Below are 18,350 nucleotides of genomic sequence, written 5' to 3'. Positions count from 1 at the left end.
TCCATTTTTCTCTGGGAAAAACACACAGTTTTTGGAAAAAATAAGCCATCCTTTTTTCCCATGCTCTTTACAGAAAGTGACTTTGTTGTTTTGGGGGTCTTCCTTAACCTGGCAGCCTCCAGATATTTGGAATTTCAGCTCCCTTCAAGCCGTGAGACCAATGGTCCATAATGCTTGGAGGGTGCCATGTCAGAGAAGGTTGCTTTAAGAATATAAAGCTGTTCCTAAAGTTATACACTGTGTTACTTTATTTGCTTGTGCATATATCTTTATATTGAAACACTTTAAATTACGGTTTAACTAGGGTGTTTTAAAGCAAGCTCAGCTAGGATGCAGCCCAGTCAGGATGCCTGTAACCCTCTGAAGTCAGAGCATTACAGCCATCCTTTTCAGGATGGGGGGAATATGGAGTTGAAGGTCACCTCCACATTCCCATCACCCTGCAAAACAGCCAGGCAGCCAAGTTTCAGCTGCCTGATCTGTGGCATTTCAGAGTGGGAAGGAAGGAGGTACAGGCACTGCCAGGATATCTCATCCTCTCCTCCTGGAAGGCCCATTATAACCCTTATCTCATGCTGCGACCTAGAAGCAGCCAGTATGGTTATTTTCACACCAGCTACTGGCAGAGGGAGGATGCTCCAACCTTGGAGTCCCAGCTCCGGTGCTGGAGAAATTTTCTGAGATTGGAGCTCAGAGCCCAAAATATCCCGTTGCCATTGGGATGCTATCCAGTGGCCATAGGATTATACTACCTCTTCATTTGTAATTATTGTCTGGATAAACTGTATTTTAAAATTTAATATAACAAACATGACAATTTTATGAACAAATAGAGCCATACATATTCTAGGTTTCTGTTTTATGACCAATCAGAGGGAATTTCAGCCTGTAGTCTCAGAAACATCTGATTCATCCTAAAAAGCTCCTGTTCTGGGAACTTCTTAAACCTGTTCTTGTCTATTCTGATGGCAGCACTTAACAGTTTTACAGCTGCGGCAGCATTCCCTAGCAGAGAGGTCTAACCAATTCCATAGATTCAAGCCTCGGAGTTCATTGCAAACAAGAAAGGAGGGTTGGTGGAAGAACCCACATGTTGTTCTGTCACATCTGGTGGCAGCAATGAGATAACCCACAACATTTTTTTCATATTTTATTTATTTATTTATTAAAACATTTTTATGCCGCCCCATTCGCCGAAGCCTCGGGGCGGCTTACAACAATAAATTAATATAAACATTAAAAATCCAAAAAATACAATATAAAATAAGCTGCCCTGGCCAGATAAAATCTGGGATTTGTGGGATTTAGATGGAAATTTTTAAATTACTGCCACAAATGCACGCTTTCTTCCCTAGAATAATATGGTGGCACTTCTCAGGCGAGAAGCATCCCACAATGCAGTGGTGGTGCTCTCTGTGTGGCTCCGTGGTGGTGAACTTGCTCTGGGGATGGAATTCAGAACCATGGACAGCTCCCACCAAGCACAAAAGGCAAGCTGCAGCGGCTGAGGAACTGCATTGACATAAGAGTTACTACCTTCTCCTGCCTTAATGTCTTTCAGTAAAATATACGTTGGACCAATATGAGTGTAATTCCACGGTTTGCACCTCGATGCTCATAAGCCTCTGGGTGCAGAAGTCTGTGAGGATCCCCTGCAGAGCAGGAGGAGGGGCAGAGGCTCCTGCCACTGTGCATTTTAGTCCGACAGCCATCTAGCTGGGTCATTTCAGAGGGGGAGGGAAGGAGGCTGCAGACAACATGGGATAAGGCGTAATCTGGCCTCTGCAGTTTCCTGTGCCTGAACACCCCCTCTACCCCCTCTTTAAGATGAGTGTCCAGCCTCAGAGAGGCAGTGGGTGTGGTGAAGGTCGGGGCTCTGTTCCCAGTCTTGGATCTAGGAATTGGAAGCATCCTCTGGTGCCCCAGATGCTCTCTAGGGGGCATATAATCATTCTGCAATTTTAATAAGGAACAGAAGCAATAACTGCTAGGAATGTTACTCAGTAGATTAAAAATATTTTCCCCCAGGGCTTTATTATTTAGAAATATTTTGTATCTTTAGTCTTTTTATAAAAGGCACCTTACTGCATCATTTTTAGAGATCATTTGGTGGGGGAGTAAGGACTGGGTAATAATATGTACACACCTTTTCCTGAATTGTAAAAGAAACTATTTTGTAATTCAAATCTTTTCACTATTTTGGGAAAATTCAAGAATGGTCCTAGGGAAGACCCGAAACATTTTCTCCTTTAATAAGAAAAGACACTTGTGGGTTCAACAGATCCATGTAGTAACTCAGTATTTATTCTTTATTAATAGCATCTGATTGGCCATCCTATAACTAAGTTTTCATGAAAGTTAACCAGAAGAAATAAAACCACTTAAAATTCAATTGGAAGAAAACAAATAATTCTAAAAGGATAATAAAATATAAATAGTGTACATAAGTTGTTGAGAGTGTAATTCAGCTTGAATGCATATAAAACAGCTTCCTATGTTCAATGACTACAAAGAGGCATGAATTTTAATGTAGGCTCACTCTGAGAAGTTCAGATAAAATTACTACTTCTTGTTGTTACAACATTACATTTATCCCTACCTTTTCTTTTGTGAAGAACCCAAAGGAACTGAAAGGTTCTGCTGCTCTCCCTTTTCTTCTAATAACAGCCCTGTGAAGTAGGTTCAACTGGCAGCAGGTGCCCAGCCAAAGACACCCAGTGACCTTCATGGCTCAGGGGAGATTAGAACCCAGATTTCCAAGGGCCAGTCCAACACTGGCACTCACAGTAGGCGTATGGGAGGTTTGTGCTTTCAAAAATGCATTTTATTACTTCCCAGAGCAAATCTGTTGTTTTTTCAATAGCCTTTGCAATCCGTGTAATTTCAGGTTTCCGTTTATCATTAAACATATAAATGCACCTTCTGAACAACATGAAGAGTCTTCTTCTTTTGCTTTCTTAATGGCAGGCAGTCTGATCTACACTGAATTTTGGAAAAGAGGTGGCCAGTAAAAGCTTGGGAGGCAGTAAGAGGAATCCATTATTTCCTGCAAGGTGGATGAGCCAGAGCCAGAGCCAGTGCCACTCTCAAGCTTGCACTCGTCCACCTTTTCTTTTATGCTCACAAGAAGAAGTTGGGAAAACCACCCTGCAGGTCTTTGTGATACCCTGAAACTGACTCAGTCACCCTAAATTATTGTCAGTGAAGAAGCCAGAATCTTAAATGATAATTTGATCATTTCCAGTGGATTTTTTGGTGAGGTTTATTGTTGATTAGGCTTCAGGCATTGCATATTTGGAGATTATGCCATGTACAGTATAGATACATATGTATCCTAGAGTTCAATAAATGCATTGCAGTGGTTGTCTGCTCTTTTGCACTACTGGTTTCCATCTCTGTGTGTGTCAAGACAGACTGAACCAGACCTGGCTGCAGAAATGGTCTGGATGAAGGCTAATAAACCAAATCACAATCCAGACTAGAAAGAGGTGTTGTTGGAAGATGCTTCCTCGGGATGCACTGCTCCTGCAAGATCAGGTTCATAGCTCAAGAGTCCTCTTTGATCTATCACTGGAGACTCAGGTGATCAGGGTCCCAGTATCTGCCTCTTAGGTCATTTTCCAAAGCCATTCTCCATAGGTGCCCTCCATCAGAAGTTCAGAGGGAGGCCTCCAGAAAGAAGGTTTTCTCACCCTTGGAAAACCCGCCTTATGCCAATGTTACTAAGTTTTCAGTACCAGATCAAGGTTTTTTAAAATGACCTGCAGTTTAGCCCTTTTGGTTTGGTTTTAACTCCCCCTCCTGTTTACTTGTTATTTTTTGGGGTGTCGTTTATGCCCTTAAGTGGTTCAACTTATTAATCTGAGCTGATTTTAATTGCGGGTTTAATTGCATGCTGGACATTGTTCTGGACAACATTCAAAGAGAGTTCTTCTCATGGAATGCATTTTGTCAGCCACTGCATTACTGCCTAAAAAATTTGCTCTGCTTTAGAGCCTGGATTTTTATTTCGCAACTGATGTAATTGATACAATAATAGTTTATGGTTTGTCTGTGTTACAGGATTGTTTTCACTCATGCTGTCTCTGGTGCTATTCTTGTGTGTCATTTTTAAGCAAAATACTTAATTTTTTAAAAGATTTTACTATCCTATAACCATGAGTGATTGGTTTGGCATGGTGTTACTGGCAGGTGTTTGTGTGGAAGCTTGCAAAGTCCTCCTTAGGGTCTGCCTTCCAATCTAGCGCTGTCATTTCCTCCACACCTGATGAGAAAAGATTCCAGGCCTGAACTCCAGCGAAGGTTTGCCTCTGCTGTGCTCTTCTCCAGGCTTTTACTCAGTTTGCTGGCGTGTTTTCATCCAAGGCACTTTGTCACACTCCCATTCACACTCCTATGCCCCCCACCCCAATTTTACAGGTAAATGATTCCATCTAGATCATTCATACAGTTGTGCTTTTGGTTCTCCCCAGCAGGGGGCAGTGCTGTATTCTTTCTTGCAGCATGGAAGCACCAGAGACAGGAATGCCGGTCAGCCAGAGAACTTAAGTGCATACACACGCTCAGGGCAGCACATGCCAGCAATATAAGCCCCCTGGTGTACCAGGAAAACATGTTCAGGTGGGCCGGCACGTGCCCTTCGGCTTCCACTCGCTTTCAGGTCCCCTGCATATGATCAAATACAATCAGGTGGGGAAGGAATGGCACTGGCGGCTTTATTGAATGCATTGGGGTTCTGTATGCACTTCCAGAATTGTCCTTCTGTGCAGAAGAGGAAGGTGCTAGAATGCCAAAATGAAAGGAGAGACTGTACCATTTCGCAGTGGATTCCGGCTTTGAATCCTCCACTTGGTGCAAAGATCCCTGCAGGCAGACAGCTAGCACAGCATGGAGCAAGGTCTGACCTCAGCTGTTTGCCTGCTGTGCTGGTTTGCTGCGTGCAAGGTGTTCGAGATGGACAGAAGCATTTGGAAACGTGGGCAGCCATCTGCACAGTCTATTATTGTACCTCATTGTGCAACCACCTCCCTCTGCTGAATGTGCAAACTAGGCCCAGATGACAGTCTTTCAGTTCCACTTTGAAGAGCAGATGGAGGTCATGGGGTCACCCACTGTTCTCCAAAGTTGAACCTCTAGACACTTCTATATCCATATCTCTAGGGTGGCAACTACTGGGCTCAGATGTAGGCACAGAATAAGTTAGCAAATTGATTTATGATTTGCATTTCTGACTAAAAGGAAACCCCTAGTTTTTTAGGCACACACACATACACCCCTATGTAGAAAACCTAACTGAATTTTCCACCCCGCTGTGCAACTTCTGAACTTTTACCAGGTGTTACCTGTATTCTTCAAGTCCTTCTCAAACCCTTAAGGAGTGGGTGTGGGCCCTTATCTTTCTCTCCAGTGTTCTCCAAATGGCCATACCCCCTTCCCATGGTCCCTTTTCCCCTGGTTGCCGATTGTCAAATGGCTTGCCAGATTTCTCTATTTTTAACCCTATTCTAATAATGCAATTCTAAATATTTATAAAGAAAAAAGCCTTACAACTGCCCATCGCTGGAGTGCAGCCTTTGAAACCTGGGAACTTCCCATGTTGCCTAGGGAATATTAGGAATCCTAAAATTTTGTTCTTTCTAAACATATATAGGTTTGTACCCCAAAAGCCTAACATGCCTCTCTTCAGGCTTATTTACTCAGACAGTGAGCCTTAAGCTAAAATATGCTGGCATTTTGGCCTTGTGTCTTTGATCCTGTCCACCACTGGAACATGGGTCTGAGAGCTTCTCTGAAATTTTACTTGGCCCTTTGGCTGAAAGAAGCTCAATACCCCTGCTTTAAGGGCTAGAAATGCCATTTTCTTTTTGTTAAGTTGCGATTTAGAGATTTAGACTACTGTACCTAATACTGAGTTCTGGGCATGTATGCTGTCCCCTCAAAATGCACAGAGCTCTGGTTATAAATTGTTGTTAACGATAGTTGCATCTTGGTGATACACATATTGGTGACGGGAGGCAGCAGCCCAGCTGGCCAGTCCTTGTGTTTATTTTATGCCAACAGTGGCTGTCTGAAGGCGTTCACCGTCTCAAACCACGTTTCTGGACCTGGTGTCTTCTGGCTATGTTGGACTCAGCTCCCCTGCCTTCCCTCCAGCATAGCCCATGGCCCAAAGTTCCATAGCCTGTGGGATAGAATAGCTTTCAGTGCTCATTCAAATCAGGCGCTGCAGGTTGGACCTATATCCTTTGCCTTATATAATTGTCTGCAGCCCACCCACATTCCGCAATTCACTGCTAGGCTCTGGAGGTAACTGTGATTTCACTCTCAAGTTCCTAACCTGCTTTTTGTAACATTATTCCTGATGAAGTGGTGTAGAAATCTCCAATCTAGAAATCTTGCCCATTTTTGAGATCAGTTGGTTGAGCTAATAAAGGTAGTCCATCGATATGGATTTTGGCATTCAGCTCAATTGCACAGCCCAGGTGTCTTTGTGACTGAGTGTGTGTGCGGGCTCAAGGATTGTCTGTTGCCTTCTACCCTGTTTCCCCAAAAATAAGCCCTAGCATGATTTTTCAGGATGCTTATAATATAAGCCCTACCCCAAAAATAAGCCCCAGTTAAGATCATCAGCCAGACGGACGCATTTAGTACGTCTGTTGCAACACAATTCGGGGTTTGGAGAGTTATGATGATGTTCCAGAAGAAGATGGCATGACTGTATTTGAATAAATGTAGATTCTTGTACATGAATAAATGTAGATTCTTGTACATGAAAAAAATAAGACATTACCTGAAAATAAGCCCCAGTGTGTCTTTTGGAGCAGAAATTAATATAAGGCCCAGTCTTATTTTCAGGGAAACACGGTAGTAGCAACAGGCCATTCCTTTGCCCTCTGCTGTACCTGAGCAGTAGAAACACACAAGCAGGCGAAAACTTGTGCTGAGCTGCCGTCACAAATTTCTACTACCATGCAAAGTAGTGGTGCCATAGGCAGCTGCTTTGGGTCACCCCATGGGAGCTTAGGCTGTAAGGATGCAGGACTGTCCTCGGACTAGCCCTCCAAAACTTCAACTCACATCAGCCCCAGCCAGCACAGGCAGCAGTATGGCATGATGAGATTTGTAGTTCAGAGCATCTGGAGCAGCACTCATTGGCTTTAGGATGTGATGCTGCCCAGCACAGTCTCATGATGCCGCTCTCAGCTGGCAGCTTGGCATGCAGTCCGGGTCCAAAGCCTGGAACAGAGGGCATAACCATCAGATCCCTCAGAACATCTATGTCTGTGGAGCTGCCAGGCATGCACGATCATGTGACAGGTTGTAAGACATTCCCTGGTGGGATGGAAAGGTTTGGCAGATGACTGGAAAACAGTCCAGCACTGGCCACATATTCAAAGCCATTCAACCTGGATCAGGACTACCCCAATGTGCTTGAAACAACTGGGTTCTTGAAAGGGAGGGTGCTTCTGAGTGAGGCTTTCATCATGCAACCGGCCGGCTTCAAACACAGAATTTTAAGGAGATTCAGACAACCACATCTGCCATTGGGAACCTTCCTGTGTTTTCCCACTGTTTAAACTTTCTGTTTTTATTCTTAGTCCAAAACATTCGTTTGGGAGCAAAAGGTGGATTGGCAAACCAATATCTTTTGACTGGAAATGCTAGGCGCTGTCTTTTCTGGAAGTACCCAGACTGAAAGGAGTTTGTTTCCACCCCCTTAGTGCAGGCTTCCACGTGAAATGGAGACTCTTTATGTTATGGAGAATCCTATGCATGTTAAGACAGGAAAAGACCCCACAGCTCTCCGCATACCCCAGCCAGCCGTGTTGCACCCTCAGCCACTCCAAATGCGGTGCCCCGTGCAGAAACTCACACTTCTTGTGCGTGCTAATAATTAACCTAGAACAAGTACTGGACAGATGGTTTGGACTACAACATGACGTGATGACACGTCATGACGTTATATTCAGTTATTTCCACTTAAAGTAGACCCATTGGATTTATTTATTTATTTATTTATTTATTTATTTATTTATTTATCAGCAGTGCTTATCTGTCACTTCTCATTTCAAACAAATCCAAAGCAGCTTACACAAGAATAAAAATGAAACAAAAGAGATTATATATAAGCACGCAAAGGGATATCATGAAGCTGCCGCAGTTCATAGCTGGGGAAAAGCCAAAGCAAATGCAGGTCTCCCATGGGCATCTCAGACAGACCACTGCTGAGGCCTGACACACCTCAGAGGGGAAATAATTTGCTAGGGTGAGTGCAGCTGCCAAGACCTGTCCCCGTTTCTGCCAGACGGAAGCTTGGTGGCTGCAGCACAAGAAACAGAGAGGCTGGTCACAGCCTCCATCTTCCACAGCCACGGTGTGGTTGGAGGTGTCTCCAAGCCAGACCACTCCAGTTCACATGAGACACTCACACAAACTCTGCTTTTGATTGAAATTGCCTTGTGTAATCTGAGCACATGACTTGACACCCTCAACGGGTTCCTTGCTGTGACAGCACATTGCAAGTGAACACTGATAGCGAGGTGGAGAAGTGGTCCTTCTGGGAAGCTCGCCTGTCCTTGATCTCACAAGAAAGGCAGTCTGGGGGGCATGTAACTGTTCCGTGACGGCGAATAATGGGCAGAAGTCTAGACCAGGACCCTGTGGGTGAAGTGGAGATTCAAATTAACATTAGGGGTTGAGAGAACAGAACCAACGCAGTCTGCACCAAGGTGACGCCCTTGTGCTCGGCGTTAATCCATCCTATCCATTCTGCCTTCCCTGCTCTAAATGATTTGGGATCCCTCCTGGCACTCCCTCTCTCCCTCTCCATTTTGATCACTTTCTAACCAACTTGGCTGTGAACATCAAGAGGAAATGTTAAAGGAGGGAAAAGCAACCCAGTCCTGTAATGCACCTTTGTGTTTAAGTCACAGGCAACTGAGAATTGCCTGCACAGGAGTGAGCAGGCCAGTAAAGTGTTCTGCAGGCTAGTAATTTTTGTAGGCTTTTTTTTACAAGGCTTCTGTAGCACTTGAAAGACTAATGCAGTTATTATTGCTTAAGCATCTTCTGCCAGCTGGCTGTGTGGGGGATACTGGGAGTTATAATCGAATACCCCTGGAGGGCCCCCTAGTTCATGAACACTGGCATAAGCTTTTTTTGACTGGAGCTTATTTATTCAGCTACAGACAAACATGCTGGCCCTTCTGAAAGGGTGGCAATCTCTCTCTTTGTGCACGTGTGTCTAATGTTTACAGAGGATAGGTTTTCATGGAGGGTGGGGGTTCCACTATGTCTCACCCTCAGGTTTCTCCTTAGGTGCTTTGCTTTCGTGGTACTGCCACCTCAGGTGCTTCCAGCGCAACTTCCTCCCTCCCTTGGAAAGTAAATCTGCAGGAAGCAATTCCGAGAAGCGGGAGCCATTCCAGGAGGATTAACGTCCAGTCCTGGCAAAGGGCAGTTCTGCGTATAGCGCTCGAAGCCATGGAAAGGAGCCCTTGCCGCTGATTCCCCCTTCTCTGTGGCAGACTACAACTCCCATGGCCTCTTGGGTAGGTGGGTGGGGGCGGAGTGAGCATGCCCAGCCTTTGCTTCCCCCTCCCCTGCCTGCCTGCCTGCCTCTCTCTTTCTCCTGCGTCCTCCCACCCTGCTCTGCTGCATCAGCACCAGCCTCTCTCCATCCTTCGAGCACCTTTCTCCTCCCAGCTTGGCTGAGCAAGGAAGCTCAGTTTATCTACGACTGCAATTACCAGTAACCTCCCTCTTCCCCCCCTCCACCCCAGTCTTCTCTTTCACCCCAAGGAAGAGGGGGGTCGTCACCTGCCACCGTGCCTGTCTGCTGTGCCACAGGGAGGGTGGGGGAGAAAACCCACTGAGGACCCGCAACCTCACGAGGAAGCGCAATGAAGGATCGCACCCAGGAGCTGAGAAGTGTAAGACGTATTTTTTTCTCTCTCTCCCCCCCTCTGCCTCGATCGCCAGTCTCCCCCCTCCCCGCTCCTCCGGCCCCGAAGAGAGAGAGGTGGGGAGGTTAGCAGTAACCAAGCAAGATGTTTCTTAGGTTCCCCCAGCGTCTCATTGCATAAAAACAATCCTTTTGTTGAATCATCACCAATAGCCAAAGGTTTGGTACTAAGCAAAGCAGCGTCTGTTTAAATTCCGCCCGTGGGGGCTGGGCGGGAGGGGCTCTGATAATTTAGGGGAAAGATGGGCTTCGATTGCCTCGGTGGGATCCGTCGATAAGGAGGGCTCTGATTTGCAAGGTGGGAGCGGGCAGGACCTGCCTTGAGGTGGGGGCTACCCGAGCCAAGGGAAGGCAGCCAGTTGCCTCTCCAGAAGGGTGGCATCTCTCCAGAGATGAGTGTCACATCCATGGTGCTGAGTGGCGGGGAACGGGAGGCTTTATTTGGCCTTTCCAGAGCCCCAAAAGGATGCAGGGTGGGAGGAGGTTTTGAGTAATGGATGTGTGAAGGCAGATTTGGTTTGTGAGGAGTAGAAGGACCTACAATTGCATGTTCTCAATCAGCTCCTGCAGCCAGTGCATATCTGTGGAACTGTGTGTGTGGGTGGGGGGGGAATCACATTTTTATAGGTCATCCACTCCTTAAACAAGAGGGAATGTTGGGAACAAAGGGAAAAACCTGTAAAGCCTCATTTTTTTCAGGAAGTATGTGAGTTGAAGCGGGGGGGGGGGAGAGCAAGAACTTTTTTCCCTCCTCCCCCTTCTATCAGCTTATTGGGAGAAGGGTTGATAAATTCTCTCCCCTCCCCCTCCTATTTGGGGATGGCTGAAGGTTGAGTCCAATTGGATGAGAAAGATGCTGTTTCAAGGAGAAGGGCTTTGGGGGCAGAAAAAGGCAGGGGGTGTCTTAAATACCCCAGTGTGTTAATGTTGTGTTTTGATTACCTTGCAGTGATCATTCATTCATAGGTAACAGAGAGGTCTAAGCGAAGGCCGTTTAAATAATTTCCAGGAGCCCCATTCCAGCCCTGGTATGTCTCCCTACACCTGCACATCTCCTGACCCTCATTCCAGTTAAGCCTACAGACACACAGCAAGCCTCTGTCTCTAGCCTCCTTCTCCTGCCCCCCTCCCTTCCCCCCCCCCCCCCCCCCGCCCAGTCTGCCCACCCCAGGGGAACGGGCTCATTCATATAAAATGTTGGCTGGCTGTTTGTAAAGCAGGAGAAAATGCGGGGTGGGCAGGTGGGGAGCAGGTCTTCTGTGATCACGGTAGGAGGTGAGTGATGAGACAGGAAGAAGCCACTTTCTCAAAGCCATCTCATTTCTTGTAGCTCTCAAAATAGGGTTTTTAGTGATCTGTAGAAATAAAACAAGTTTTCATTCCATTTGCCAAAGGGACAACAGCAGCAAACTCTAAATCAGATCAAACTCACAATCACCTTTTCTCCGCAATGAGTAATTTAGGACAGCCCCTGCTTTTACATGTTCTGGTCCGTTCAGGATCAACTCGTGTGTTTGCTCTGTGCGTTTCAGTGTCTTTTGCGTGAATATAAAGAAATAGCTGCTTTGTAGCGCATGTGTCTGAGGCAGGGAGGAGAAGAGAGCATTCACTCGGTGTGTTTGGATGTAAGAGAAATAATTGGTGCTGCATATTCTTTTCTCTGAATTTCTTCAACATTGACTTTTCTCCAATGGAATAAACAAATCTTTGCAGGGGTGAGAGTTCAGGGTGTTCAGCCTTCTTTCCCCCAGATGGTTTGGGGTTCTTGTGTGACCACTTTCCAGGAACTCAGAAAGAAATACAAAGCAACTACCCTGCAGAACATGTTAATTGCAACTCTAATGCAATAATTCTGTGACCTTTCCCAGGGCTGGTAGAATTCCACCCCATTTCCCCCTCTTTGAGTTCGTGCATTTCTTATCAGACTGGAGAAGAGACTGCAAGAGAGTGAAAGAGCGTCTAATCACCATTCCATATGCTTCCGTCTGCAGAGACAAGAGATATGAGCTATTTCTTCCAATTTCTTTTTTTAAACAATGGGGGAGGGGGAGGGCAGATGCAGTGGCAATAACCGAATCCTGGTGAGATTGATATATATATATATCCGCAGCTCCTCCCCCTCCTCCTTTCACCCTCCCCTTTATTCTGCATGGATAAGAAACAGACAGAAAATTGTTGTTCTGCATGCGGACTCCAGTGCTGGGAATATCTTCAGTGAACGCTTACATGGGGTGATGGTGGCGTGCTCCACTTCAGAGCTGCTGAAGGCAAATAATAATAATAAAACAACTCATCTCTCCCCCTGTGCGCGCACACACACACACACACACACACACACACACAAAATCTGTTTGCCAGCGGGCAGAGAATGGGGCTTCAGCATTCCTGCCTATCTTTCTGGCCGGGCAAGAGAAAATGGCATTTGCTTTATCGTTGGCGCATTGTGCGTGGGGGGGGGGGGGGGGGGGGGGGGGGGGGGGGTTTTTGTGGGGGGGGGGGTTGGTGCGGGGGCGAAAGGGGTGTGTGTGTGTGTGTGTGTGTGTGTGTGTCTTCTCTCTCCCTTATTTCCCCCAACCTCTCCACAGTGTAGATAGTATTGGCAGCTCAATGCAACAGAATAAAGACTTGCACAAATGCACAGAGACCGAAGTGCGGGGTGGGGGTGGAGGAACAGTTATAAAAGCTCGTGTGTTGGCAGAAGGGGAGGGGGGTGTTAATTCCAGACGTGGCGGCAGTCAGTCCACAGCGGCGGGGAGCGGGGGGAGGCGGGCAGGAAGCCCTCGCACTCCTTAGGCACCCTGTGTGTGCGAGCTTGCAAAATCCTGCAATCTTGAGTCAGACTGCAAAACCCACAGAAGTGGAGGAAAGACTCTTTTGCAAACCCGACGTGCCAGAGGGGTGCGGGGTGGGGAACATGGCCCCTCACTTGCAAGCCTGGTTTTGTTTATCTCTTCTCTGCCATTGCAGCCCACCCAGACTCCAGCAGGGGAGCAAAGGCACAGCAAAGCGTGATCCAATAGATAAATCATAACCGGTGCTCTGTTTCTCTTTTTCCTGCAACACCACAGCCAGTAAAAGCCGATGGAGATGTGTTGCTTGCTTGTTTTTTGCTTTTCTTAAGCAGGGGAGAAGGGAGAGGAAGGAGTCTTTAGTGATCCTGTGAAGGTGCGCAAGTTCAGGCTTTGGAGAATCGCTGAGGAAAGGGAGTCCCACGGTTGTAGGGCAGGCAGCCATGGGTCCTTCGTGGTTTCACTTATAGTGGGGTGGAATGGCATGGGCAGGAGCTGGCAGTAGCTTCAGGACTCGCTGCCCCCCAGAAAGAAGGGAGCCAGTCTGCATCTGCTTGCCCAGAGGCTTATAAAACAGGTGCCACACGTGGCTCCTTGCACTGCAGCTCCTTGTTAAGTGTCGGCAGCGTTGGAGGCACAATCTGGAGCATGCTCTGGAGCAGAGGCTGGCGGTGTGCATTAAATGGATGCAGCTGGGCGAGAGAGTAGTTCGGAGATTGAAATGTGAGGAGGGAGGGAGGCAGAGGGGGAGAATCAGGTGGCAGGTGCACTTGCAGGTAAGCTGAGATTTTGTTGAAGGTCTTGAGGAGGGACATGTAGGAAAGAGGGTCAAGAAGCTGTCCTAGAGTGGGGCAGAAATCTCACCAAAGGCAGTCCTGCTCAGAGTTAAAACTGCGGAAGGGCATAAGAAGGAAGACTGGCCAATGGCTGAATGCGTGGTTTATTTTTCTTTTATTTAACGGACATTCAGAAGTGTGTGACGCAGGCATTACAGTGTTGGACTGGGACTTGAAGATCTGGGTTCTGGTCCCCATTCAGTCATGAAGCTCACTGGGTGACTTTGGGCCAGTCACAGACTTTCAGCTTAACCTACCTCACAGGGTCGTTGTTGTAAGGATTAAATGGAGAGAGGTTAACTTTGTAAGCTGCTTTGGGTTCCTTGCAAGAAGAAGAAAAGTGGGTATAATGTAATGTGGTGATGAAGAATATACCCCCTCGTTTTCTTTACTGATTATAAAGTCAAAGGAGCTCACAGTTAAAACAGAAGGAGCAAAAGGCAGCCCAAAATTACAAAATACCAGATTGATAATTAAATATAGGAATGCCAGCTCAACCAGGAGAGAAGCACAGTCCCCATAACAGGAGCAACAGTGGCATTGTATGGTTGGCAGGCTAAAAATTCTGGCAAGTGTGTAGCCGTTTTTTTCTGGGGCCTGGAAGTGGTCCGTGTCTCATCGCTCTGGGGGGCAGATGCCCCTAAGGTGCTGCTCCTAAGAGCTGCCCACCCCAAGCTGCATTTGGCAAAGGCCCGACGATGCTGAATGTGGACATTTGGCAGAAGGCAGTCCAAGAGATATCAGCTCCAGGTCATTTGGGGCTTTAAAGGTCAGAACTCACACCTTAAATTGAGTCCGGAAACAAACAGTGCTGATGGAATAAGATCGGTGTCGTAGCATATGCTCCCTTTCGCCAGCTCTGTCCAGTAATCTAGAAATGGCATTTCTGTGCGGGCTGAAACATCTTCATCATCGTTGTCACCTCCTCTACCACCGCCGCCTCTTGGAGCCCCATGTAGAGTGGGATGCAGTAGTCCAGCCTGGGGGAGGGTCCTGGGGCAGAGGTGTCTGCAGCAATGTACACAGAGAGGGCCGGAGTTCGTGAAAAGCACTGCTAAGCAGCACTGCCCCCTCTCAAAATTTAACTCTGATCTTTTAACGTATTGCCAATTTCTGCTCAATAGCATTATCTTCCTGAACTTTCAGAATAAGGACTAGCACCTTGAAGAATCCAGAGGTGTGATAAGGAATAAATACCAAAGGGGTGGCGCAGCAGGGTGGGGGTTGCTTTATGTATTCTGATTTTAAAAGCAACAAATGACTAGTGTGAGCAAGGAGGGACCCAGGAAGGAAGGAAGGAATTATTGAGTTTAGTATATTAGCTAACGGGAGTTGGTGAAGCATAATTGCATTCTTGTTCTCTCTTTTCCTATGCCCCAAGGGCAAGATGGGCACTTCTGCAAAACCCTTCTTTGTATTTTAAGTCTCAAATTGAGCCTAACCATGTACTATCTTGACCAGGCAGCAGGGAAGCTGGAGAATTTCCGGGTCTGCATTTTTAAGCTACTCAGTATTCCTATTTCACAGACTAACGTGTTGATTAGGGAGCAGGTATCCTCTCGATTGCACACTTCTTCAAATGTTGCAGTGTAGTTCCCGATGAAAAACGCATGAAAATGCATGTGTTAGGAAGAAACGCAATGTTAAGGAAAATGCTCACGGAATGGTGTACTTTGCAGTAATTTATGTCTGGTTTGCAGGTTTTAGTGTAGTTAAAAGAAATCTAAGAAAATGGGACTAGGGAGACCCCTGCAAACTGGACTGGAGGAATAGATTGATCCCTTCTAGGGAGTAAGCCCCATTCCACTCAGGAGGACTTACTTCTCAGTAAACATGCTTAGCATTCAATTATAAAGGGCATGTCTTGAATATAAACTGCAGCCAGATAAGTGGGAGATTGGGAGACGCAGTTTTTAAAGCGGGGGCAACAGGATGTTCTTCCCCAAATGACAATTTCAAAGTTCCTTGGAGGGAGGGAGACAGGAAAGCCATTACCCTCTACCTGATTCAGAAGTTCAGGAACCTTAAGGAAGATACTTGTTCATGCACCAGCTCAGTTGCTATTACATGGAAGTCATTGCCAGAGGATAGAAGGTATAAACAGGTGGGAAGACAGAATTAGCTGCTCTGTGTACTTTGGTGCTGCCTGATTTTTTTTGCTGGAGGAAGAATGGGGGAAAGGACTGGATAATAGAAGGATCTGGATATGGAGGCTGAATAGAGGAAGGCGTGGTGGATGGAGGTGACACATTATGTTCTTCCAAAGCAAGCTGTTATACTTGAGGCAGTTGACTAGGGTGGAAGGTGCCAATTTGGGGAGGGAAGCCCAGATCCCAGGCAGGTTCTGAGGCGAAGCCCTGGCAAAGCCCATCTCCAAGAAAATCTCAGTTAATGACAATCCCCAAAATTACTGGTCCAGCTAACGTCCTGAATTAGCTATCACTAGGCAGTTTATGGCATATTCCTAGTCTGAGACTCTTAAGAACTCTTAATTCCTAGTCACCTCAAGGCAACGTTTGTTTAGCACAGGTGACTGCCAGGCCAATGGTTGATACGTGAGCCAGTGCCGTGCAGACTGGAGTCGATAGGCTGGTTTTGACGTAAAGTTTCACACCATAATTTAGCATTAGGTGTAGCTGAGGCTTTTGCTCTCATGCTGCCCTCTCTCCTTTTGGCACAGCTGTGAGTTGTGGTTCAGAAGCTTGCCTTTCTGCTTGGAATAGGCATCGCTTGCCATGTTGTCCAAGCTGAGGCAAAATGAGGATAATCTAACAACGGTTTTAAAGTTATTTTCTTTCATCAAAAGCAACTGCAATTTAGGCATCAGAAGTAACACTAAACTGCTGTTCATCTCAAATGGAAGCAGGCACTTCCAATCTCATGGTGGCTGTGTAGGAGGGAGAATATGCCTGAGGCCCATTGTGGCTTGTCCTTGTAATGCTAAACCATGGTTTGGGACTATGTCAAAACCCTTCCAGTATCTGTATATGTGCTGGCTCTCTGTTTCATTGGTCTTCCAAGTGGTGGGGCATGACAGGACCTCGGATGAGTAACACTTGTGTCATCACCGTCTCTTTCTCTCTCTCCAAGATTTTTAAGAGCTGAAGAAGAAAAAGAGAGCAAGATAGCCAGGAACAGGAAAGAGGAAGAAAGGCCTGCGTAGAAAGAAGTAGAAACATTGCCTAATCTATAGCAGGAAAATGCATCTCATGTTGTTAGTTGGGAAGGGATGTCCCAATTCTGGAAAAGCTGATGCCTGCTGCTGAATCTTACCTATCTATCCCTCCTACTGTTTTGGTTGCTGCTAAATGTTTGTTTAATGCCAGAAATGGTTGTGGGAGCTACAGAACAGCAGGCCAGGCTTCTGTGCTTCAAATCATGGCTGGGGATGGAGGCAGAGTAGAGGAGGTGATGTTGTCATCCAAACTGAGCCACTCACCTACTTATTACATGCAAAATCCAAATGGGAGGTGAAATGATACAGTGTGGGATTTCACAGTTTCTCAGAATGAATGAGCTGCCATAACTGTGAAAGAAAGTACAGGCTTTTTACTAACGAGATCCCAGATTTGAGTCCTGGCACGGTCAGTTCAAAGGAACTTGAAGCATCGGGGCTTGGATTGGGAGCTCCAGCCAATCGGAGCAGACGGCAGTGGGTAGGAGGACCAGTGACTTGAGTTAATTTAAGATGCAGCTTGGCAGTGTTTTTGTAGTCATTGGTTGTATTTATATCTCAACTTTTATAAGGGGAATGTATTTATTTATGATACCTTTACCTTGCCCTTTTTTCCTGCAAGGAACCCGAGGCAGCCTACTTAACCGCCCTCCTCTCCATTTTATCCTCACAACAAACGTGTGAAGTAGGTTTGGCTGCCAGTCCAGGACTGGCCTCAGTCACCCAGGAAGCTTCATGGCTGTGGTGACTAGAACCCATATCCCCTGCGTCCTGCTCTCACACTCCACGCCATGCTGGATCTCAACTTCAGGGGCATGGACGGTGTCCTTCATGCCCTGGTCCAACCCTGGCCTCCTTAACTTCAGCAAGGCTGCTGCTTCATGCACCTTCAGACCATGTCTGCTTGCAAAGGTGGTCTAACCCGTGATCATCCCCAGCTTTGTCAGAACTGGGTAGTTTGAGCAGGGTACCCAATACACTTCCTGGGGAAGGAACTAAGAAACAGGTTGGGTGTCTCTGTGTCTTATATTGCTCATCTTAGACATTCCATACTCCCCTTCCCAGCTTTTGCTTCCTTCCCTTTCCACTGGCCGTGTGTGCACAAAGAAGGGTAGTTGCCGTTTACCCACTTACATAGATTTTTCTAGAAGTAGTAGCATTGTTCATTAGTAGGCCCTTTGGAGTCTTGCCATACATTCCCAATGATCCTAGATCAGGCAGCAGTCTAAGATGGTCAGAAGACTTACTTAAACAACAGAAAACATTAAAAGTGTTCTTTTTTTAATAAGTTTTATTCTAAATAAACCTAATACAAAGAAAAACTAAAAACATCAATCATCAGAAACATCGGACCTACTGGGTCAGCCCCCCACATTTTTTCTTTTTATGTTAGCTTATAAACATATTTAAATCTATGCAAAGCCCCGTTTCTCTAGCCAATAATAAAAAGAGTCCCAAGTTTGACAGAAGTCAGTATCTTCTTTCTCCTTCAGTGACAAAGTCAATCTGTCCATTTCTGCACAGTCCTGCACAGTATAATATAATTCAATATTATATCCAAAGTTTTGTGCCCACGTTATCATAGT

General features: G+C 46.3%; 1 protein-coding gene across 1 annotated transcript in view; it reads left to right on the top strand.

Annotated features, from left to right (window-relative positions):
* The first annotated feature begins 9,641 nt into the window (after positions 1-9,641).
* The window catches only part of STX1B (syntaxin 1B), a 64,191-nt gene continuing 55,482 nt past the window's right edge, over positions 9,642-18,350 (top strand). The window contains exon 1 of the mRNA XM_044422592.1: positions 9,642-9,932. Coding sequence (XP_044278527.1) covers positions 9,903-9,932 — 30 coding nt within the window. The 5' untranslated portion in view covers positions 9,642-9,902. The remainder of the gene's footprint in view (positions 9,933-18,350) is intronic.

The sequence above is a fragment of the Varanus komodoensis genome, unplaced genomic scaffold (assembly GCF_004798865.1).
Source record: "Varanus komodoensis strain SLA01 unplaced genomic scaffold, ASM479886v1 scaffold130, whole genome shotgun sequence".
NCBI classification, from domain to species: Eukaryota; Metazoa; Chordata; class Lepidosauria; order Squamata; family Varanidae; genus Varanus; species Varanus komodoensis.
The sequence above is the reverse complement of the archived record's forward strand: the minus strand, read 5'-3'. Positions and strand labels throughout refer to the sequence as shown.